We start from the raw sequence: 23,120 nt of genomic DNA on the forward strand, positions 1-23,120 counted from the left end.
CAGATGGATATTGGTAGAAGCGTCCTTCATATTTATAACAGAGACAGAGTACCTGTGCTTGCTAATTATTATTGCAACTGATTAAACAGCAAGCAGGTGTTCTCATTAATCACTAATTGCTTCCTGCGCTCACCCCGCTTCCGCGGACCAAACTTGCGCGCAGTCTAAAGAACTCCTCTAATTGCCTTTCAATGCTGATTATGATTTACACGCTGCTTCTCCCAGTATGTGCAGTACAGTAATTGCTTCCGAAATTCTGTGTGTGGGTTTCTGGTTTTTTAAAATTCACCACCCACCATGCAAATCAGCACCTGGCATTCCCCCTATTAGTAAACGTGGCTGTTTCCCCTGCTTACAGCTCAGTAAACGTGGTGATGGGGAGAGATCTACCAGGCTGGAAGAACTACAACACAGAGGCCTCTGGGAAGCGCACGGAGGAAATGACGCGCCCGTGCAGGGCATGCTGGTTTGCTTAGCAAGCGAGGCCAGTCCGCTGGGGAAAGCTGCCGGGAAAAGGAAGAGCGGCTCCAGCGTGACAGCCTCGCCAGAGTGAGCTGCTGCTGCTGCTGCTGCTCGGGCGACTGGAGACGCCGCGTGCCCTTTTCCGGGCAATGCAGGTGAGGTTCCTTCCCAGGGGCTCGAGAGCAAGGAAGTGGGCAGCTTCCACCCCGTGCGATCCCAAGCTGGTTCTCGACGGGCGGGTTGGGTTTACCGAGCCCCAGATCGCGCTGCCTGCAAACTGCCAGGCTGGCAGCAAACTGCTCCGTAGTTCTGAGCGCCTCCGATCCTGCAAATGCAGCCGAGGGAGAAGGAGGAGGAGGAGGGCGAGAATGGAAACGCCGAAGCCCTTCGGGAGAGCCAGGCCCCGAGGAAGCGGGAGGTCCCGGGAGCCCTAGTGCATCGACCAGGGAGGGGGGCGGCGGCAGCAGGTGGCGGGGATCGGAGCGCGCGCTTGGGCGGTCCGCTGCCTGAAATCGGGAAGGAAGGACCGCGCGGCTGCGGGGAGCGAGTGCGGATCGCCCTCGCTTTCTTCGCTGCTCGCGTAGGCAGGCTGAGCGAGGCGGCCGAGAACTTGTCTCTGCAAACTTGGGGGATCGCGCGGGGGGTTGCCGGCGTCGCGCCCTTGGGGGAGCGAGGTCCTCCGGCGTGTTAAACTAGGCTACGGAGATGTATTTAATCACTACGTAGCTCATGCTGTCCGCTGGTGAGACGCCCCTCCCAAGAAATAGCTGCGGAATGATCATGATCGATGCCACAAAGAAAGAGGATCCTGTCACAGCAGTCATTCTAAACTAATGGAGGAAGGTGCTCTGGTCTACACCGTAGTAATGATGATTTTGGTGGTGAATTAAGGTGCAAAGCTCTCCTCCGCGCGGTGTCTGTTCGGGTCTTTTGCACTTTTCGTCTTCCCTGATCAGCAGGCCCGCATTTCGTCCAGCTTTATAAAAGGGTTCTTGAGGTCGGGTACCTAGTACCCATCGCATCCTGAGTCCCAGGACTAAGCAGCAAAAGGGTTTTCACCTTGATCTTGATTTTATATAGACGCACAAAATGCAAAATGAATTATTTTCTGTGTTGGTAAGAGAGAGAAAAAATATTTTGCCCGTTTTTTAGTTAGCACCACAAACTCTTCTCATGTTATCTAGTAGCTGCTATACAAGTTCAGTCCTGCAACATTTTATATATTATTTTTTGGGATTATCTGAAACAATTTTTTTAAAAAAGTTTAAGAGCTCTACACATATTTGTCACACATTCTGAAAAGCTCTGTTTGCAGATATTTGGGGAAACTGGAATAGTATGCACCTAAATTTTACTCAAGAGCTGACCCACTGAAATTAATTAACTAAGGTTCATTTTAGTGGATCTACTCTGAGTCCAAGTTAGCTGAATACCAACCCCAGTAGTTGCAAATTTAGGTTGTTGGGGGTTTTTTTTGGTCAAGTTGAGCATATAACAAACAATACCCTAGGAGGGCCTAGAATAGAAAGGCCCTGAATCTAGACATACCCTTGTTTCTCTCTGGAATCCAATACCATTTATCACAGATGCCAGAGGGGGAATATCTGGATGTTGTTTTTGAAAGCAAGTCACTTGCATGGACAATAAGTAATAAAGGGTTGAGGTTGGTTTCGACAGCTTCGTTAGCATGCATGTTTAAAAACATATCTTTCTACAGAAGTAAATTGAGGCATGAAGAAGCTCAGTTACTACTGCCATCACTATGACAAGCTCCAAGGTTAGGGGCCTTGTTTGATACTGTGTTAGATGATTTTGGAACATGAGGTTGCCTGCAGATTAAGTTTTTGGGGTGGATGAATCTGCAAAGCCCCTGAATCGGTTGCTGTAACTGCTGTGCTCTCTCACACACACCTCCTTGCACTACATTAATGACTTTTCCTATGGCATATTGCATTGAACTAGTTTTTTTCCAAATTTGCCAACTTAAACCATAGTGTCTCTTTTAGTTCTCTGATAGTGACTATAGTGTGGCATTTGTTTTGATCCTGTTATTTACTTGCAATGGAGCTGGCTTCCAGGGTTTGTAGGATTGCAGCCTTAAACCCTTAATTATACTTGTAACGCCATTAAACATTTACTTCCCATGAAATTTATGTTCAAGGCACTCTTGCTATTCTTTACTGTTGAACTTGAACGTGACCTTTGCAACTCTCTTTATTACTTGTAGGTATGTCATTTGACTCTTGAAGCCAACACCAGTGATTCCATGTGGATCCTCTTACAGATTAACTACTGGATTTACTATTATTTAGCATTTGATAATCACCCCGTAACACTGATCTCTGGACAATGTGCAACAAAAAGTTACAAAATAATAAAATACAAATAATTCAATATAAATGCAACACATTCCCAAACTGCACAGATTGTTTATATCTAATAACCAGTACACTCAAATTGACCTTGTCACATGGAGAGCAGAAACCACCTCGTAAGAGCTAAAAACGTAAGAGCAAAGAGCAAGACAGCCCCAATGAATGTAGATGTATACTAATAATATTAATTAAGAATGAGAGAATGTTGAAAGACCTGGGAGAATAGAAGTTGTTTTTCCTTGGCACTGAAAGGCCATCAACATATGTGCCAGATGCGCCTCTTCTAGGCATAGTGTTTCATAATAGGGGGCCACCACTGAGAAGGCTCTTTTCGTCATCGTAATCTTGCACACTTCCGTTTGCATTGGTGATTGTAGAAAGGCCTTCAGTAATGATCTTTGGGCATGGGCTTGTATGTATGGGAAACGGCATTCATTTAGATCTGAAGGTTCTATGCTATGCAGAATTTCAAAGGTCAAACCCAGCTCTTTGAATTAAGCCTGGAAGCGGATTGTCCTACCCTCTGTTGAGGAAACTATACCTCTTACTGCCTTGTTATATTTGCCTCCACTCTTTATTCTTTTCTGCTTCATGTCTTGTCTACATGGCTGCACAACGAATGGAACTTGCTTCTGACACTGAGCTTCTTCATCTGGTGCTACTTTGATTACATATTATAAGAACGCAGTATTATAAGAGAAGAATGTTTTGGACTACAATTCCCATCATCCCTGACCACTGGTCATGTTAGCTAGGGATCATGGGAGTTGTAGGCCAAAACATCTGGAGGGCCTCAGGTTGGCGATGCCTGCCTTATCCCAATCTCTAGACTAAGGCTGTGGTCTAATAAACACTCACCTAGGAATAAGTCCCATTCAAACTCAATGGAGATTACTTATGAGAAGACATATACAAGATTGCAATGTGATAATGATGTATTCACCTTCCTGCCTATTTTGGGCAGTATATCCAGGGATATCCAGTACTGTGGGCTCAGTCTTTTCTTAGACTGTTGCTCTCATCAGCCAGAGCCAGCACAGCCAAAGGTGAATTATGATGGGGACTGGAGCCCAACAATATTTGGAGGGCATCATATTAGTTACCCTTCATGTAGCTAAGCCCTTTGGAGGGTTTTTGTTTTGCTCTTTGGCTTTTGTGTGTAGGTGCATCTGCCATGTTGCTAATATGCTTATGATATGATATGATATTATATTCTGCCTCTCATCCTGGATATGTGGTATGCTGCTAATATAGAATAGCATGCCTGGATCCTACCAGTGGTTGCCTGCTGAATACTGCAGAAAGAAGCAGAAGCCAAAGTGATTTTTTTACAGTGCTTCAGTTTAATGTTTGCAAATGACAAGATATTTTGTTACAGATATGATTCTGGATTTGCTCCAGTGAATGAATTCTCAGACATATTTTTCAGTGTGTGAAGCAGATTGTTCTTATAAAACATGCTGCTGCTTCTGTAGTGGATATTAAATCTTGTATACAATTGCTGTGTCTTGATCTCCTCCTCACATATATTCCCCTCCCAGGGCACCCTTTCCAGATCTGCAAGGAACACTGAGCATTTAATGCACCCCAAAAGGATACCCCCATGGTGCTCATCTTTGCTTCTCTTGTGTTCTTTGCATTTGTGTTGGGAAAGGAGGCTGCAAAAGATAAGGGCACTTGATGGTGCTTTCTCAAATCCTTCGTAACCTATATTCTGACAGGTTTATGTCCTACTTTTGTGTTGCTCATCGCTTCCTAATTGATAGAATAGCAGTGTGCAGATGACAGTCCGATAGCTGAGCTTTTGAGAATGCCCCGGGGATAAACGCAAATAAATTGGATGTTTACCCTCTGAGAACTAGGAAGCGGTGACTCTTCTCTCCTCCACCCCCAGATTGTTGAAATAGAAGCTTTTCTCTTCTAGCTCTGCCCAACCCAACTTGTAAAAGGTTCTGTGGAAACCTTCAGGTGCACAGAGTGCCCCGCAAATTCTTAATTTATCTTCAGAACAACTCTTTGCTATCATTTTTTAGCCTCAGAGAAAGTGCTTATGCCCAAGGCTGCCCAATAAGCTTCATGGCGAAGTGGGCATTTGAACCTATATCTCCCCAGATCCAAACCTGGTAGGGGTTGCTGAGTCAATCTCCACCTGAGATCCAGCTTGCCTCCTGGGAAAACCTCAGCAGTGCCAAGAGAGCCTCTGCTGCTCCACAAGTTACTTTGAGCATCAGGTCGCCTGCCTGCTGCAGCAAATGGAATTCTAGTATTGTCCTGCAGTGCACAGGAGAAGCGAGTAGGCGAAGACATGGATTGCAGCAGGGAGCTTAGGTGGGAGGCATAATGGCCACCAGAACTTGCTAATGCTGGCTTTTGAGCTTTCAAAATGAAGGTGTATAAGCCTTATAAAACATTGGCATGGCCTAGCCTTAGCACAATACATAGCCTTAATATTTAGGTTGCTGGGTTCAGACTTGTCCCACTGAATAGGGCGGGACTCAGTTCTGAGTAAATATTCATAGGATCATGATTAACAGTCAGGATTCTGAAGCACTGTTTGCATTGCGCGATGGAAATTGCGAACGCCAAGCAAAGCAAATAGACTTGAATATCTCGTTCATTGTTCCTGGCATCCTTGATGGCATCTTGTTCATTGTGCAGGCAGAACTTGAAGAGGTCAATTGAACAAAAGGTTTTTTGGCTAAGATGCTGAATGGAGAGGTCTAGTACCTGATGGTTGCCCATTTTGTCAGTTTTGTATGAACATGTACACTGGTAAACAGCATTTCCATGCGCTGCTCTGGTTCGCCAGAAGCGGCTTAGTCATGCTGGCCACATGACCCGGAAAAACTGTCTGCGGACAAACACTGGCTCCCTCAGCCTATAGAGCGAGATGTGCGCGCAACCCCAGAGTTGTCCGCGACTGGACCTAATGGTCAGCGGTACCTTTACCTTTTACCTTGTATTACACACTTGAATCCATTACAGTCAGAGGAATTATTGGAATGCTTAAGATTTAAACACATATGCATTTTCTCCGCAACATTTGGGTCAATGCATGATGACACTGGGCTGGTAATTCAATTTTCTGCTCTTAATGATGCAGCTATAGTTCACCTGCCTCCTTTAAAAGTATTTTCAGTTCTTCTTAAGAAGTTTAAATTATATTGGAATTAGGTTTTATTCTCCTTTATTTGTTAAAACCGGCTAAGAGAAGCCAATGTTCTTGGAGGAGCCCCCCTTCTGCCGCCGTCCCTGTATGTGGAATTACGAGAAGTGGAAAAAAGGAAAAGGCTTTATTGGAGCAGGGTTATATATAAATGTTGAAAGCTTCAAGATGAAAGGCTGGTGTGTCTTTCTCTTTCAGCCCTGTTTTATTTTGTACGGATAATGGTTAGGAAGCCATAGGAAAATTGGTGAACCAGAAAGCCTGGCAGCAAACTGCAATTCCTCTAACCCTCCAATTAAGAGCAGCAAGCTGCTCTGATTTCCATTAGCCCCTCTCGTGGAGCGGGTCTAACTTCTCTGTATGTAGTCATTTGCTGTCTTGTTAGCTGAGGCAGGACTGAGCATGGCTCTCTAGTGGAATATTTATGTGTCACATTTAACCTGTGCTGCAGAGTAAAGATGATATAGTGGTGGTTGTGGTGGTCGAAGTAGTACTGTCAATTGCCACCACTTCATTTTCCTCATGGTTTAAGTCTTGGCAGATATCTTCTATTATATCACCTTTCCTTCTGTCTCATGGAAGCTACTGGTGGCATGTACATCTGTCGCTGTATACAACATTTTCAGTTTCTGCTGTCATAAAGGAAAATAGCCCTGCTGGTAAATGCCACAGTCCCACCCCAAATTCGAAAGGTATCTGATCAACATCAGCTTTGCACAGATAACATGACTGGAAAATATCTGTGAATGGGCCGCAGCTGTGCTGTGATAGACTGAAATAGGTTGGATTTCTGAAACAGAAGTACTGAACCAAAGTAAATATCGGGGTGTGGGGAGAGCAGAAAAGGAAATAGCAATCAGTAATCATAACATCTGGAAAACAAAACTGGATAACAAAAACATTTTAAGAGCTTGCTTCCTTGGAACCAAGTCCTTTTGTGTTCAGTAGCCCTTGCTCCTGGGAAAGTATTTATAGGAGTGCACTTTCTATTATTTTCTGTTAGTTGAATAATTGTATGACTTCAATTGTTGATTTTTTATTTTTATTTTGGTATTGCATCTTACTGTATTCTGTATATACTATTCAGGGTCACTGAAACAAAGAGAGATTGTGAAGAACTCCAAAATGACCTTGTCAAACTGAGTGAAGTGGGAGATAATAGCAAATGCAATTCAGAGAATGGTAGAGTTGGACAGGACTTGCTTTATTCCAGAAGGCCTTTTAATGGTAGTTTAATTTTATAGCTTTCTTCACTGATTCTCATCAGTTGTATTGTATCTTTGTAAACAACTTAGTCTGTTGTAGCTAAATGGTATGTAAATTGTTTTAGTAAACCAGAAATAAAGTTTATAAAATGTGTGGCACGGAGAAAAGCTTTTCTCCCTCTGTTCCCAACACTCGAACTCGTGGCCATCCGATAAAGCTGAACGTTGGAAGATTCAGGAACGATAAATGAAGGCACTACTACAACTAATACTACTTCATAGCTGAACTTTGGAATGTGCTCCCACCGGAGGAGATGATGGCCACCAACTTGCAAAATACAAATTTATGGAGGAGAGGGCTATTGGTGATGGCTATTAGCTATGATGACTATGTTCCGCCTCTGTGGTTGGAGGCAGTAGTGCTTTTGAGTTCCAGTTGCTGGAAACCACAAGAGGGTAGAGCATAGGCGCCGACTCCATGGGGCTTGAGGGGGCTCGAGCCCCCTCAAAAAAATTATTGGGGGGGCTCAGCCCCCCCAATAATCTCGGGCGGGCGCCCTTTCAGCAGAGCGCCGCCGCCGTCCCCCGCCTCCTCCTCACCTGCTCCTTCGCCAGCCAGCCAGCCGCGCGCCCTAATCGGAGGCACTGCCGGAAATCCCGCGAGAACAGGGGAATCCCGACTGGCCACACCTCCCAGCCAGCCAATCGGCTGGCTGGGGGGGCGTGGCTTGCCCTTTTTAGGGCCGGAGCCACTTTATTTGCATATTCATGAGCTTATTTATTATTCATGAGCTTTCCCGGGCCCCCCCAATATTTTTTCTAAGTCCGCGTCCCTGGGGTAGAGTTCTCTTGTGCTCATGTCCCATTTGTGGGATTCCCATAGGCCAGCCACTGTGAGGACAGGATACTGGATTAACTGGGCCAATTGCCCTGATCCAGGAAGCTCTTCTTATGCTGTTGTGTACTGCCCTGAAAACTTCGTTGATCATCATCTTCTTCTTCCTTGGAAATATTGCCTCTGACAGCTGAGACAGAACATAGCCATCAAGCCTAGTAGCCATTGGTTGCCGTAAGGCTATCCTAAATTCCTGACAATGTCAAGAATACTGGTGCGTCTTTGCATTACTTTACCAAACATGCTTTCTTGGAGGTAAAAACAAAATAAAAACAGGAGCATGCTCTTATCTATGTCAAGTACCTGAGATAAGCTTGTGCCACAGAATGCTCTTTACAGTATTTAATGCCGCTTAATGGATTTTTCGCCCCATCCGTGTGTGTAGCTTTCAGCCACTACAACTTGCTTTGATATTGCTCATGGAATAAAACCTATTATTTTCTCATTGTGAAAGTCCTTTTATGCACAGTGTAATTGGTACTTAACATTCACTTCACAGTCTGGACTGTAAGCTCCCAGTGGACCAACCGATCTCTCACTAGCCAGCTCCATCTGTTTCCAAATTTGTTTTGGAATCCCAGGAACAGACAGGAGGCGTCTTCCACCACTGCGGGTGCTTACTTGGGAAAATATCTCAAATTCCTGGGAGCCACATTTAATATAACTTTATAAATCAAGAGCTTTTCCAAATTCTAGCACCAACTGTTTAAGTATCTAAATGACCAGATGTTTACAGTTCCAGTCTGAATGGTTTTCATCTGCATTTGCCTCTTTGCTTGCATAATACCTGTTTCTTGCATTTCTTTATGTCTTTATTGCATTTACAGTGGTGCCCCGCAAGACGAATGCCTTGCAAGACGGAAAACCCGCTAGACGAAAGGGTTTTCCGTTTTTGAGCTGCTTCGCAAGACGATTTTCCTTATGGGCTTGCTTTGCAAGACGAAAATGTCTTGCAAGTGTTCCAATTTTTTTTCGCTTTCCCCCCCTTTTTCTAAGCCGCTAAGCCACTAATAGCCTTTTAGCCGCTAATCCGCTAAGCCTTTAATAGCCGCTAAACCGCTAATAGGGTTGCTTCGCAAGACGAAAAAACCGCTAGACGAAGAGACTAATTAATTTCATCTTGCGAGGCACCACTGTATATCCCATCTTCCCTCCAAGGAGCTCAGGGTGGTGTACGTACCTTTCCTCATTCCTATTTTATCCTCACAAAATTGTTTAAATGTGGGTTTTAAAACTAGTTCTAACATTAGAATTTACAGTTTGTGGAGAATATTCTCCAGAGAATTTTCTAGCAGAGTATATTTTCTAGAATATTCTAGAATATGTCTACTGTAAAAGGTTGATGAGACTGGACTTTCTCGTGAAATCCATCAATGTAGATTTTTATTGCTGAAGCAGAAACTGTTACCCAAAGTTTCAGTTTTTGGGATGTGGAAGTGAAGGGATCCCATGTCACTAAATTTAGGTGGGCCTCACAGGTTTTAATATATTTGAGCTTGTGTGTGGTAAAGTTTGCCTTTAGGGAAAACATTGGTATTGATAGGTGGGCTTTTCCTCAACAATTTTAATTTTTGTTGCAGATAAACTCAACTGAGAAGAACACAATTGTGATGTTGCTGAAGAAGATTCATAGAAAAAATTTCTGGATGATCATTGACTGACGGCTTTGCCTGATGTGGTTTAGTGAGCATCACAATAGCCAGAACAAGTTGTTCTACATTCCTTTATTTGAATTACCAGGTAGAGGTCTTTGTTTTGTTTTTGTCCTTAAATTAAGCTGTGCTCTGAGATGTGCTTGTAGCTAAAGTAGATTTATAACCAGTAATAAAAGTCTGCTGTTGTCATACTCCCAGTTTCTTTTATAGTAAATCTTTTAAAAAGATAACTATAAGTCTATATTACTCTGGGCAAACACTCTTTCTGTATAATGGTAGGGTATACCTAATATAATTTTCTCAATAGTAATTGCATGGGTGGAACCAATCTTAAATGTCTTGAATAAATTTACATAGGAAAAATGTCTACAGATAATGAAAACATGTTCTCTGTTGTAGGCACACCTGTCTCCTGAGGTATAAGCTCTTTATACTCCAAAGCATGTTGTGTTCAAAACACACAACTTAATTAGGATTCTTACTGCAGTCTATAATTCCCTCTTTGTCAATGCAGGAGGCAACTGTTTTGTGGACAAGTCAAAGCCTATTTGGATTTATTTCCATGAATAGGTAACTGTGATCCCCATATAACTGATGAAACTGTAGCATTCCATGTAATTGGAAATCTTGCCATTTTTTAAGCAATAAAGGCATATTGCCTTGCTGGTATCTACATGTAGGAACCATTTTCCTTAATGTTATTGGGCAGGGGTGGCCAAATTCATAAGCCCGGAAGGGGAGGGTGAGAGTACTGGAAGTGTGTTTTAACTGGGTCTCTTTGTGCCTGCCACCCACCCCTCCAATTCCCCTTCCTTGCCCACCTCCTTCCTGTCTGGCTTGCTCTCCTGATTTGCCAGCCACCACCTCTGCTCCTAGGGGAATCTCCTTCCCCAGGGATGGGGTCAGGACATCCTTGACACCCCCTCCCTCTCTGTGAGGTCAGGTGGCCCCAGAGCGGCTTTGGGTGGGGACCCTCTTCAGAATCACTGCTTGGACTGTTCTCAACCCTCAAATTGAGACTGGGGCCCAGTGGCAGTATGTCAGGCTCCTCCTTTACACCATGGCCCAAACTGCTGCTACCTCCCATCCTGGGGTCATCATCTTCTTCCTCCTCTTGACACACTCTGCCAATCACACCCTGCCCCCAGCAGAGTCATGTAGATCACAACACTTGGTAGCAAGTTTAGTACTTAGGCAGTAATGTGGAAACATACGGCCCTACTTCAAGTGGGGCCAATTCACATTAGGAAATAAATCCTATTGATATCTTATATATCATATTTTTTGTCCTTTTCTGTTCTGACTAAATGTTTCTGAGATAACCCCTCAACCATGTTTTGGTGTGTTATTTTAATCTGAATGTAGGAACCATCAAAGATTTAAAAAGGTGGTTAGAGATGGAGTCATTGCACCATTTTTTGACTTCATTTCAGACCACTTTGATTTGCGTTCGTCACAACATTCAACATGTCATGGAACCGTCTAGACACAATGCGGCACATTTCTGTAATGTACATTATGTACTGGATTATCTTTTCAGTTAGGGAATAGCATTGCACTCTCATAGCCTAGTCTTCCATTAACATTCATCTGGCAGCAATTCCTGCTCACTTTGTTCCCGTTGAAAGCTAATCAGGTTTCTCTTACTGCATGAAACAACTTCTTACAGAATTGACTCAGGCTTCCTCCTGTTCAGACTTCCTGGCCTAAGAGGATGCTTCATGTTCTGTCACCGCTGATGACTAAACAGTCTGAACCAGTAGCAACACGTTTAATGGATTATCTCACCATCAAGGTTGCGGTTTTGAAGACAATCATTTCAGTGAGAAAAGTGTATGGAAATGATTGTGCTTCATTGTGGTCTGCGATTCTTGATGGTGCATAAGGACTGCCTTGCATTAAGGCCTATTTTGGAATTACTACCATATTCATTTCACATTAAGCAAACCACAGTTTTGTCAATCATCTTTTCAAATCCTTCAGATGAGCAGAAGTGTGAATTGCATTCATTAGATGTCCATACGGCCATTTGATTTTTACTTGCATTGCACTTGTGAGTTTAGAAAAAGAGGTGCTAAATTTCATTGACTGTTCAAGAAGGAGTAGAGCTTTTTGAGCTTCTTCCCAGACCCTTGCTAGGTTTATTATTTCTGGAGATTCACACATCCTCCACAAGAAGCTCAGCCATCTTCAGCACTGCAGACATGTGTCTCAGTTGCAGCTGTCTGGATGCCAGCAAAGTGGAAGTAGCAGAATGCAATGGCCATTGAGGGCAGAAATTAAACCAGGGTTGGAAGAGCAGTGTTGCAGGGTGATGGACTTCTATTCCCTCTGCTCAGTAGGGAATGCTATAGTCCCCCCATTTGTGGGATTGCACGCTTACTGGGAAACTGCTGTTGTGCAGTCACTTAGCCAGCCCACCCTCCTGGTTTAAAGGCTGCAGATACCATTGATGCACACCTGCAGCATTAGGAAGAAGCTGAACAGGTTTTTTGGCAGGCGAGCTTGGGGGACAAAATGCCAGTTAAAGGGAGGGATGGGAGAGCCTCATGCTCAAAGTTCTAGGCGTCTCTGAAATTTGGCCTGTGTTCGTATGGGATTTGGCCAAAGAACAGCAGTTACCGGTAATCACAATTTCTGTTTTACTATATTGAGCCACTCCTGGACTGGAAATTTCAAGCCTGTTTTTGTATATTGATCAGATTGTGGATGTGAGACCTGTGGTTTGGATTTGCACACAATGATGTTTGTGGCGATGCTGAAGCACAAGTAAATATCCTCATTGCCAGGGAAAACAGTAACGTCCAGATTGGCTGCAAGGCTGGTAAAGAAGTGGGTGGATTGGATCATGCAGCTAAAGTCAGGATGTGGCCTGTGAAATGAGTACAGAGGTAGCCAATGTGGTGCCCACTCAATGTAGTTGGGCGCCCACCTGTATGCTGAAGCTCAGTCTTGAAACTTTGCCTATGAGAGAGAGGTTTACTGTCCATTTACTGCCAGTGGTGTCTGTTGCTTTATTTCTTTGTTGTCTTCTCCTACACATGGGGAGTTGCTTATGTTAATGAATATAAATTAGGTAGTGAGAGTGGAGAGGTTTCTGTGCTTTAACCTCAATCATTAGAATGATTAAAGTATTCTCCCTCCCCTTTCCCCTCTTCTTTCCATTCCAGGATTTTAAGGATGGATTATTTTCGAGCCTTCACTTTTCTCTTTATGCTGATATTATCCAGAGGCGTCACGGCAGACACAGAGAAGAAAACCCCTGATTCAGGATTAGAAATCTGTATCCTTCTTTCATTGCCTTGATTTTTGTCTGTGAAAGTGGGGTGTAACTGAGAGAGTGTTGCTTGTTAGGGGGCCCTTTTGTGCTTAGCAAGGGTGGAGAAAGGGAGTGGATTTGTAAGCCTTGGGAAAACATGTAGATTTGTACATGTGCATGTAAAAGTATATAAACTGCAAAAGGGTACGCATACATACCACAAGGGGCATTCTGAAGCACTAGGCTGGGGAAAGCTCATCTGAAAGGCCCATGTGAATTAAAATGTCTCTGCCTGGTGCCAAAAGGACATCAGTCACTGCCAGGTGAACCTCCTGGGAAGAGCATTCCAATGTTGACGCTCCACCGCTGCAAAGTCCTCTCTTGCATCCACAGCTGTCTAACTTCCAGACCCTTTCAGCTGCTAAGATAGGCAGAGGGGACCCTCTTGGTAGTTCCTCCACCTTCAGAGACTTGGGGGTGGGGGTGGCATGGCGGATAAGACATTCTCTGTGGCAGCCCCTAAGTTGTGGAACTCCTACCCCAAAGAGGTGTGTCTGGCACCTTCATTTTGCTAGTGAAGTCTCCAAAGACAGAGCCAAAGAGGCCACAAGTCAGGCATGCCTTTTATTCTAAATGTCCCGTCTTGCCCAAATACTCTTAAAGGAATTACCAACCATTTCGCCCTTGGGCCTGGTGTATTTTTCTCAGATATGCAGTGTTGTACTGTGTGAGAAGTATAACAACCTTGTCCTTCCCAAATAAGCTATGTACCCCAATACCAACACTCTTAAAAAGAGAGAGAGAGAGAGAGAGATCTTATCCTGGCTCAGTAATGTCAAATAGGCTTCACTTCCTTCCTAGCTCACTCAACTTTTCCCTCCATACTCTCCATATGAAAGCCATTCTTCACATGATCTTCATCAAGTTGGAAAACACCACTGTGAAATAGATGGATTCTTTATGCTGACACGGTGATTGCAGCATGGCATGTCACATGGTTCTTCCTCTGGGCAAAACGTTTCTCTGCTCTTTCTGTTTCAGGAGGGGTTGTATTTCTCTCTCTCCTTGACTCTCCCTTGCTTTTAATTGATAATGTGAACCCTTGTCATTTGTATTTCCCAGGATTTATGCTGTCATCCTCCATAGATTCTAGTTTACAGCTGCCAGGCCACCGAGAGCAGATGTTCTTTGCAGTCTCCGTAAACTTTATTTATTGTCATTGGCTTTCCCTGAAAGAAACTGGATGCAGTAGTTAAAAGAAGCCTGATCCCTTGTAAGGGCTACTTTGATGGAGTGGGCCCCAGATCTCCTATTGCCTTCCCTCTCTGTTCTTAAACTTAAAACATTTTAAAAAATGGTTCAGAGCCATCATCCATACATAGAAATTAGCATATACACATTTTATGCAAAGTCCCCAAGTCTTTTTATATACCTAACAATGCCCCAGGGTGAAGGGCAAAAAAGACTCTGGGATTGTGCTGTGGGTTGTGGGAAGGGGAACATGGGGCGAGAGTTTGGATGTTCTGTAGCGCATGGTATCCTTGACCAAGTTACAGATAAGAAGCTGTTCGAAGTGAAACGCAAAGACCAGATGAATGCGTTGAAGAACCTGATTGAGCTCAACGATGTGAACCAACAATACAAGATCATAGACATCATGCTCAAGGGTCTTTTCAAAGTGAGCCTTGCCTAACAGAGCGCAGGATTTATTTATTTTTAGTTATGGAATGTTAGATAATCTTAAAAGCAGTGTGTGGGGCCTAAGAAGAAGAGTGTAGTGTCTTCGTCAACAATGCTTCTTTACTGGAAAAGGTTGAGGTGGTGGTGGGGAAGAGACTTGGCACTATGACCACCTCACAATTCCAGTGAATTGCTGGTGAATGTAGTGGCTGCCACTCATTCCAGACACAGTTGGTTGTGAGGGGAGGGGAGATGGTAGCCACTCATTCCAGACATAGTTGGTTGTGAGGGGAGGGGAGATGGTACCTCTTAGGGTCTGCTGGTTTTAAATCTACTGTGGGAAGATAGCCTAGGATGGTCTAGGCCTTACCTTAGGCACCCTCACCAAGTGCTTTCTTACACTTCCATCTGCAGAGTAATAATAATAATAATAATTTTATTTATACTCTGCCCTCCCCAGCCAAGACCAGGCTCAGGGCGGCTAACAACCAATAATAAAAACAAGTTGATTAAAATACAACTTAAAAACAAGATTTAAATACAACATTAAAACATTAAGATGCAGCCTCTTCACAGGAGGAGAAAGGAAAAAAGAAAGAAGGAGAGGGAATCAAATTGATTCTAAGCCAAAGGCCAGGCGGAACAACTCTGTCTTACAGGCCCTGCGGAAAGAAATCAGATCCTGCAGGGCCCTGGTCTCATGAGGGCGTTCCACCAGGCTGGAGCCAGTGTTGAAAAGGTCCTGGCTCTGGTTGAGGCTAATCTAACTTCCTTAGGGCCTGGGACCTCTAGGGTGTTGCTATTTATGGACCTTAAGCTCCTCCTTGGGGCATACCAGGAGATGCGTTCCCGTAGGTACGAGGGTCCTAGGCAGGTAGTGACCATTTTAGGTGTGTCCAATTGATGCACAACTGCCGATGCATGGGCCCTTTTCGACCCAGAAAAGGATGGAATGGAGGCAGAACGGGCTTATGTGCACCTCTGCTGATGTGCATGGCAGCGAGGAATGGAACCCCATGCAAAATGGTCACCGCCTGTATGTATGTAGAAGAGCACTTTCAGCACCTGCTCCATAAAAATAGATTGCCTTACACTGGAGATTTGCCCAATGCATGGGTCTGCACATTCAGGACCAGCATGAGATCTTAGGTGTTCTTCTGGGCTGGTATTTGGTTGGGTTTAAATGAATAGCTGAGGTATTATATTAGACTAGGTACTTGAGAAGTGATTTGCAGCTTATCGATGGTAGCATCACATCGCATGGAGAAGGCGGTTGTGGCTTCATACAGTTGCTGTTTGTCTGTGGCCCCCACCTGCTTGGCCAACAAGCTCCATTTTGTGCTGTGTGATGTAACAGTGTCGCAGCACAAATGTTCCTGTGTGTTTTGTGCTTGCTACCGCCAAGCCTGTTGAAACCAGACTCGGTCCAGGAACTGCAGCTGTTGCTTCCTCTGCAAATAATGTGAGGTGTTTTGAAGGGCTGGGATATTCATTCTCATAATTTGGTTTCCTGGCTTTTGAGGTTGTTATTTTCCCCAAGTTTCCTCGTCTGTCAGGGCTGTGTCAGATGGGCATTTGTAGCAGAGCAGAAAAGCTGGGGGTGTGCGGCTGAGAAGAGGCTGTTGCTGGCAGCACAGGTGTGGGAAAGAGATGTTTTTGGCAGGAGCTGATATCAACCATGTCCGCTTTCTGTTGTGATGTGCAGGTTCTTGAAGACTCGCGGGCTGTACTTATAGCAGCAGATGTCCCTCCAGATGGGCCGTTCCCTCAGGATGAGAAGCTAAAGGATGGTGGGAGTTCTTTGCTTTATAATCCCGATTTCTCCATCCATCATTCTGTAGCCATTAAGTTTGTAACAATGAGCTGTTCTGGCAATACAGCTCTCGTTGCCATTTTGGCGACTCTTGCTTAGCCACCCCTGTCACTTCTGCTCTTGTGTGTCATCATTTCTGACATTTGCAAAGGTCCTGGGATGGGAACAGAGCCAAATGAGGCTACATAGCATATGGTACATGAAGCAGAACAGAATCTTATTATTTCGCCTGTGCATATAATGGAAAGTTAACACTCGTAAGGCTGGTCAGTATCATTAAACAGGGATGTGTGGCTTCATTCAGATTGATAGCCAGTTTCTCCCCACCCCCGGTCGGATTCTGCAACTGGAACCCTTGGTTTTGTGACTGGACTAAATGTATGCAGATTTGCATTGTCTACAGAGAGGTACATGAATTTACAATTTGAGACTGGCTGGTTATGTTTCCGGTCACTTTTAAAAAATGTTTGTTGAGCAAAGAAAAATTAAGAGAGTGGAAAAGGAAGGGCAATTGAACCTATGATTCAATGAGCCAGAATTTAAGCTATTGCAGCATGAAAATGGTAGGTGCTTGTAGAGAAGCAGAAATTCCAGTTCTTTTGTCCAAGGTACTGATTTAGTATATTAAGGTATCCTACCTTGTGCTTTTGGCTGGTGTTTTTTGGCCATGCAGATTTCCAGAATTAAATCCTCATTTAAACTGTTGATGCCAGCCACCTAGACAATGAGCAGCAGTAGCCTCCCCCCAACAGTGCTACTGCCATCAATATCTGTAATGAAGGGAAGGATATAGTTTTAATAGTTTTCCTTTGCACTGATCACAGGTAGCCTGAACCCACCTGGAATTCATTCTCTTATTATAATTTTGAAAATACTATGCGACTTCTGTTTCCTTTGAATAGCTGTAGGAAAAATTATGTCAGATTGAATGACACACTACTTTGGGTTCCTTGCCAGATTTGTAGGCTGCTAGCTTGCTTTCTGGATTTCTGAAGTTCACAGATTTGGATGTGAGCATATTAATCTGTCCCACCAATATTTTATTTTCAAATGCTGTGTACGTAAGGTTGAGCCCTCTTTTTCTGTATTCATAAACTTGGAATAAAATATAAACCCTTTTCTGTACAGTCACTAACATAGATTAAATGTAAAGGTACCCCTGACCGTTAGGTCCAATCGCGGACGACTCTGGGGTGGCAGCGCTCATCTCGCTCTATAGGCCAAGGGAGCCGGCATTTGTCCGCAGACAGCTTCCGGGTCATGCGGCCAGCATGACTAAGCTGCTTCTGGCGAACCAGAGCAGCGCACGGAAACACTGTTTACCTTCCCGCCAGAGCGGTACCTATTTATCTACTTGCACTTTTGACGTGCTTTTGAACTGCTAGGTTGGCAGGAGCAGGGACCGAACAATTGGAGTTCACCCCATCGCAGGGATTCGAACCGCCAACCTTCCGTTTGGCAAGCCCTAGGCTCTGTAGTTCTATTCTATTCTATTCTATTCTATTCTATTCTATTCTATTCTATTCTATTCTATTCTAGTCTATTCTATTCTCCCCTCCCTTCTCCTCACTCACATAAGCAATAGGAATGGTTAGAGTGTGTTGAGGTGGTACGCACCCTGCATTTGGATTCTATGTTTATTCTCATGGAACTTGTCTGATCTCTACCAGCGGTAAAACTCCTGATTTCTCATTTGTGGCTCTTTACCTCTAGCATATTCCCATGTGGTGGAGAACACTGCATTTTTTGGTGATGTAGTCCTGCGTTTTCCCAAGATAGTACACCATTACTTTGACCGCAACTCCAACTGGAACAACCTGATTCGCTGGGGAATTGGCTTCTGCAATCAGACAGGTGTATTTGACCAAGGTCCGCACTCACAAGTCCTCGGATTGGTAAGACTTCTGGTTTGACTTCTGCTCTGATGTTGTTGGCCTCTGATAATGGCCAACAATGGGTTGGCAATGTGGGATAAAGGAATATGAGTTGACGGAAAACCAATAATCTAAGGGTTACTTCAGTCATTTCAGTATCTGTATATGGAGGGTGCTTTTGTGTAGGAACTAGCATGAAGCTTGCATAAAGATGGTAATATGCAACTTATATGCGCATTTCACACTATGTGTGCACACTGAGTAGTAATGACTTTTGCTTCTCAGCAATAGTATAATCCAGTGGCATAGCGTGGGGGGTGCAGGGGGGGCCGGCCGCACCAGGCGCAACATCTGAGGGGGGGCGCGCTAATCTAGTGGAAGAGACTCAAGTGCTAAAATCCACGGGTTAGGGGGCGCAAATTACTTGCCTTGCCCCGGGTGCTGACAACCCACGCTACCCCACTGGTATAATCCATTCATACATGTGTTGTTGTTTCTTTCTTTCTTTCTTTATTGGGTTTTATAAACAAGAATAATGGTATACAAATAAGTATACCAAGTTTTCTCATGCCACTTGTATATCACAATAACAGCATAATAAATGTGGAAAAATATCTACATGTTTCATTATTAGAGGTCAGTAGATAAGTTATTGATTCATGAATTGGTTTAAACCAGCCATAGGCAAACTTGGCCCTCCAGATGTTTTGGGACTACAACTCCCATGATACCTGGCTAACAGGACCAGTGGTCAGGGATGATGGGAATTGTAGTCCCAAAACACCTGGAGGGCCAAGTTTGCCTATATCTGCTTTAAACAATTAGGAAGAAAAGAGGGGGATGGGGGAATGATGAGTGGAGTGGGGTGGGGTGGTTATACTTCTATTCTTCTACTTTGTGTGGGGTTAGGGTTAGAGTCACTTGTTGTATTTCCTTGGTGGTGCATTCAACCGTATGGCTGCACATTTCTGCATCTTGGTCTCTGATAGGCTGCTTTAGCTCACAGCAACCCTTTAAGCCATGCTACCTTTGTGTGCAGCCTATGCGGTTTCCTGATAATTTACACAGCAAGTGAATGAATTGCAAGATCAGTGGTTCAGCCCATAAGGGGCATCAAAACCTCTTGCATTTGCAGTACCCTTAATTTGGGAGGGATAGTTTTTTCACATTTGAGGGAATTTGCACTGAACTACCAAATGAGGCTGGGAAGCTTCAATGGCGGGTGATGTAGTTGCAGGAACTGAGAAGCAGGCAGCAGAGTGAGAAGATTACAAGACATGTGAATGAAGCTGATCTCCACTATTTTTCTTCTGCAGATGGCTCAAGAGCTTGGAATAAGTGAGAAATCTCCAGAATACCGGAACCCCTTTAAAACAGACAATTCTGAAGTAAGATAATAAAGCCATTAGTGCACCTTGCCTGTTTTTACCTATCCTGGCCATTGGGTTGCTGACACCTTTCTGGGGCTTGGCAAGGGAAGAAATGGGCAGCACTGCTTCATGATGGATATGTGGTAATCCCTAGGCACGACTAGCTGGTAATAGTGACTCTGTTCTCCGCAGCAACTTCCAGTGTGGAAATCTTGTTCAGCCAGCAAAATGCACACTTGGTTGCATGTTTGGCTGACAGTTCATATTGTTACCTCCAAAGGGAAATTGAAAAAGGAAGCCAGCGCATCTGCACAACCTGTAGAAGTTCCCCTTCTGATGTGACAAGCCAGCACTGCAGCTGGATGCAGGCACTGACCATGCGCTCAGCTTGCCACACGGAAATCTCATCTGGAGCTGCCCACAGTGGCCATGCTCAGTTGCATTTGGTACTTGATGCATGTTGCATCAAAGGCAGCTGCAGATGCCTATTTCTTTCCTCTGTCTCTTTCATATCTGGACCGATTTAGCTGCTTTGCAAAGCAGATTGCCCCTGGAAATAGGTTTTTGAGTAGAATCATTATCATAGCTCAGGACATGGGAGCTGCACCTATTGAGACCTTTCCTAGTTTTTTGTTCCTACTAACGCAGATTTGCAAATAATGCCATACATGCTATTAGCTAACAAAAGTGTTTGCTGACATAGATATGTGTGACATAGTTGTGTTGTTGTTTTTTAGAGTGCCAGAATTTATTCATTTTATTTTATATTCCACTTTTCCTCCAAGGATCTCAGAGTATTGTACATGGTTTCCCCGCCCCGCCCCCCCAACCTCATGTCATCCTCACAAAAGCCCTGTTAGGTCAGTTAAGTTGTGAATGAGAGACTGGTTTATGGTCACCCAGTGAACCCTGATCTCCCAGGTCCTAGTCCAACACTACAGCACAAAGCCTCTTTATCTTTCTTTTATTCACAGAAGTGACTGAGGCACTTGACTAGGGTTCTACAGGTAGCTCCATGACATAATCAAGAGTTGACTTTGGAATCCTAATAAGTTCTCTGTTCCGGTGATTATTGGGACCCCCCTTTTCCATAGAGATGCCATTTCCAACGCCCAGCAGTAGTGCAGATCCAAGAAGACTATCCCCAATCCATTATTTGTGGATGGGATTATATAATCTAAAGCCAAATTCATATCTCCTGAATCCAAGTCATTGAAACTACAGATATGAAAAACAGGTGCAAGTGGCAGGAGGAGGTGTAATTGGCTAACTGTGAGGCTTGTGCGCAGAACTGTCTCTTTGTTCCCACGTGGCTGAGCTCATCCTGTTCCCTGTCAGTTTTTCCCCAGTGCGGACACATTCCAGAAGGCTCTCCGGGAGGAAGAGAAGCGAAGGAAGAAAGAGGAGAAGCGGAAGGAGATCCGCAAGGGGCCTCGCATCTCCCGCTCACAGTCGGAGTTGTAATGCCGCCACCTGCTCCTGTCACCGTGACTTGCCCTGGGTGGGAGATGGAAGCTGCTGGGAAAGGCGCATCCCAGTCCCTTGGTGACCTCAGGAAAACGCCAGGATGTTGCGGTTTTGTTTTGTAAGGTTTTGGAAGTTTGTTTCTTCTTTCAGCAAGACGTTGGCTAACGACTGGATTGAGCTGTGGGAAGCGCTTCAGGCAGAGATTGCGGTCTTTGAGCACATCTTCCCTTATGGGAAGGCTTTTTCGAGTAACTGGAATGTACAGAGTTTGTCAGAGGCTGTTCCTTATGTCTCTGTGTATTTTTGTTTCATGTGGCTTTTGCCAGTTTGTAACGCTTAGGGAGAGGGGCGGCAAAAGGGAAGTTCTCTGGCTCATGCCACCTCTGCAGTTCATAACACCAGAGGTTGTGAATTGTTGTGCAGTCAGAATGGTAAGGTAACACAGAGTTGCAAGATTAACTTGAGCGGGCAGCAGAATCACCTTCAAAAAGTTAAGGGTTCTAAGAGTTATGGGTTAAGGACATAGATTCCTTGGGATTATTTACACACTGACAGAGTACTCCTTTTGAATGTACCTAGGATACGTCAAAGAGGTGCTGTTATTAAAATGCCGTAATAATCCACACTCATTTCTGGTTCTATGGTGTCAAAGTCTTCCTCTTTTTTCCACAAGGCTGTTAAACCATTTTTTCTCATAAAAGAGGAGGAGGACGGGAATTAATGTGGTTAATTTTGGCTTGAGAAGATGAACAGCACGGTCGGGTCGTCATCAACGAGCATTTGCACTTGACAGTTTTGCCATATTGTACTGGTCTGTTGTAACAAAAAGCACAAAGACTTTTGTGGCACTTTCAAGACTTAACACATTTATTATTTGTCATCAACGGTGCCACTACTGCACAATGGGAAATTACTGAAACATTCAAGGAGATGGGAGATTTCATTCCCCTTCTTTATGGTGAAGGGAACTTATCTGCTCATCTTTGTGAGGCACTAGAAGAGCTAGAGAGAAGTGATTATGTAAATTTCTTCAGCTTCTATTGTCCAGTGGGTACAGAGTGGAACTGCTGTGTCCATAATTGCTGACTCTTGACTGTTTCAGTACATCCCCATCCCTCAGTTAACGGTGCCGTCGCAATCTTGGTGATGACCTTTAATTTGAAATGTCAAGATGAGATACTCACTTGCCACTGTTCTTACTCCGCGGAAAAGCAGACAGTCTGACAGTGTAGATTTTGTTCTCTCAGTTCTTCTCTGCTTGCCTATCGATTGTGTCTTTATTACATGGTCAGTGAAATTCTGAGGGAATTGTCCTTCCCACCCAGTCTACTGCCTTATTGCTCCACAGGAACAAGCTGCCTTTTCTCTTGACTTTTTCAAGCATTCCATTTAGGTTTGGACCTGGAGCTAAGTTCGTTTTGGATTCCAGCTGTACTGTACTTGCTCTCATAGTAAAGGCCAGCCAGCCTTGCCCACAGTATGGTCAGTGTTCCCTTTTAATTTCTGCTACCGATTTCTCCCTAGCCTGCTGACTTGTAGGCCTGTATACTGCAGGCATTCAGCATGAAGCCACTGTGCAGTTTGCCACAATGGGTAGCTCTTGTTCAAGACTGGGATAGATTTACACCAGCAAGATTATCTCCAAACACTGATTAACTGGAGTATTGTATTTCCCCTAAGTGTGATGGCCCCTCACTGTCATGAGTAGCGCTATAACTTGGCACACTACTTGTCAAGGTTGGTTTGGACCAGTCTTGCCAGTGGCAGATTGTTTTGTGGGAAAGGAGGGTTTTTAGGGGACATTTCAGTTTGACTTGCTGCATTTGGGCTGTTTTACAAGGTTAGAGATGGTGACGACTTTTATTATCAAAATTACATTTGCTTTGGTTTTGGATATGT

General features: G+C 44.2%; 1 protein-coding gene across 2 annotated transcripts; it reads left to right on the forward strand.

The window, feature by feature from the left end:
* The first annotated feature begins 454 nt into the window (after nucleotides 1-454).
* Nucleotides 455-21,846, forward strand: CCDC134 (coiled-coil domain containing 134). 2 transcript variants are annotated; one of them, XM_081209584.1, is made up of 8 exons: nucleotides 455-617; nucleotides 9,684-9,843; nucleotides 12,929-13,041; nucleotides 14,574-14,695; nucleotides 16,403-16,487; nucleotides 18,224-18,405; nucleotides 19,701-19,772; nucleotides 21,093-21,846. In XM_081209584.1, the coding sequence occupies exons 3-8, from the start codon at nucleotides 12,939-12,941 to the stop codon at nucleotides 21,216-21,218; spliced, it is 690 nt and encodes a 229-aa protein (XP_081065710.1). In that variant the 5' UTR covers nucleotides 455-617; nucleotides 9,684-9,843; nucleotides 12,929-12,938; the 3' UTR covers nucleotides 21,219-21,846. The 2 variants fall into 2 exon arrangements, with proteins under 2 accessions (XP_081065710.1, XP_081065711.1); XM_081209585.1 differs by lacking the exons at nucleotides 455-617; nucleotides 9,684-9,843 and adding an exon at nucleotides 11,245-11,264.
* Nucleotides 21,847-23,120: the final 1,274 nt, after the last annotated feature.

Source organism: Podarcis bocagei (assembly GCF_964188305.1).
Source record: "Podarcis bocagei genome assembly, chromosome: 10".
In the NCBI taxonomy this organism is placed as follows: Eukaryota; Metazoa; Chordata; class Lepidosauria; order Squamata; family Lacertidae; genus Podarcis; species Podarcis bocagei.

What these genes read in the sequence shown, in the direction of transcription:
- CCDC134 (XM_081209584.1), top strand. Translation starts at nt 12,939, where the DNA reads ATGGATTATTTTCGAGCCTTCACTTTTCTCTTTATGCTGATATTATCC. An exon ending in TGCTCAAGGGTCTTTTCAAA is followed by an intron (nt 14,696 to 16,402) that starts GTGAGCCTTGCC and finishes TGTGATGTGCAG; the next exon opens with GTTCTTGAAGACTCGCGGGC. An exon ending in TTAAAACAGACAATTCTGAA is followed by an intron (nt 19,773 to 21,092) that starts GTAAGATAATAA and finishes GTTCCCTGTCAG; the next exon opens with TTTTTCCCCAGTGCGGACAC.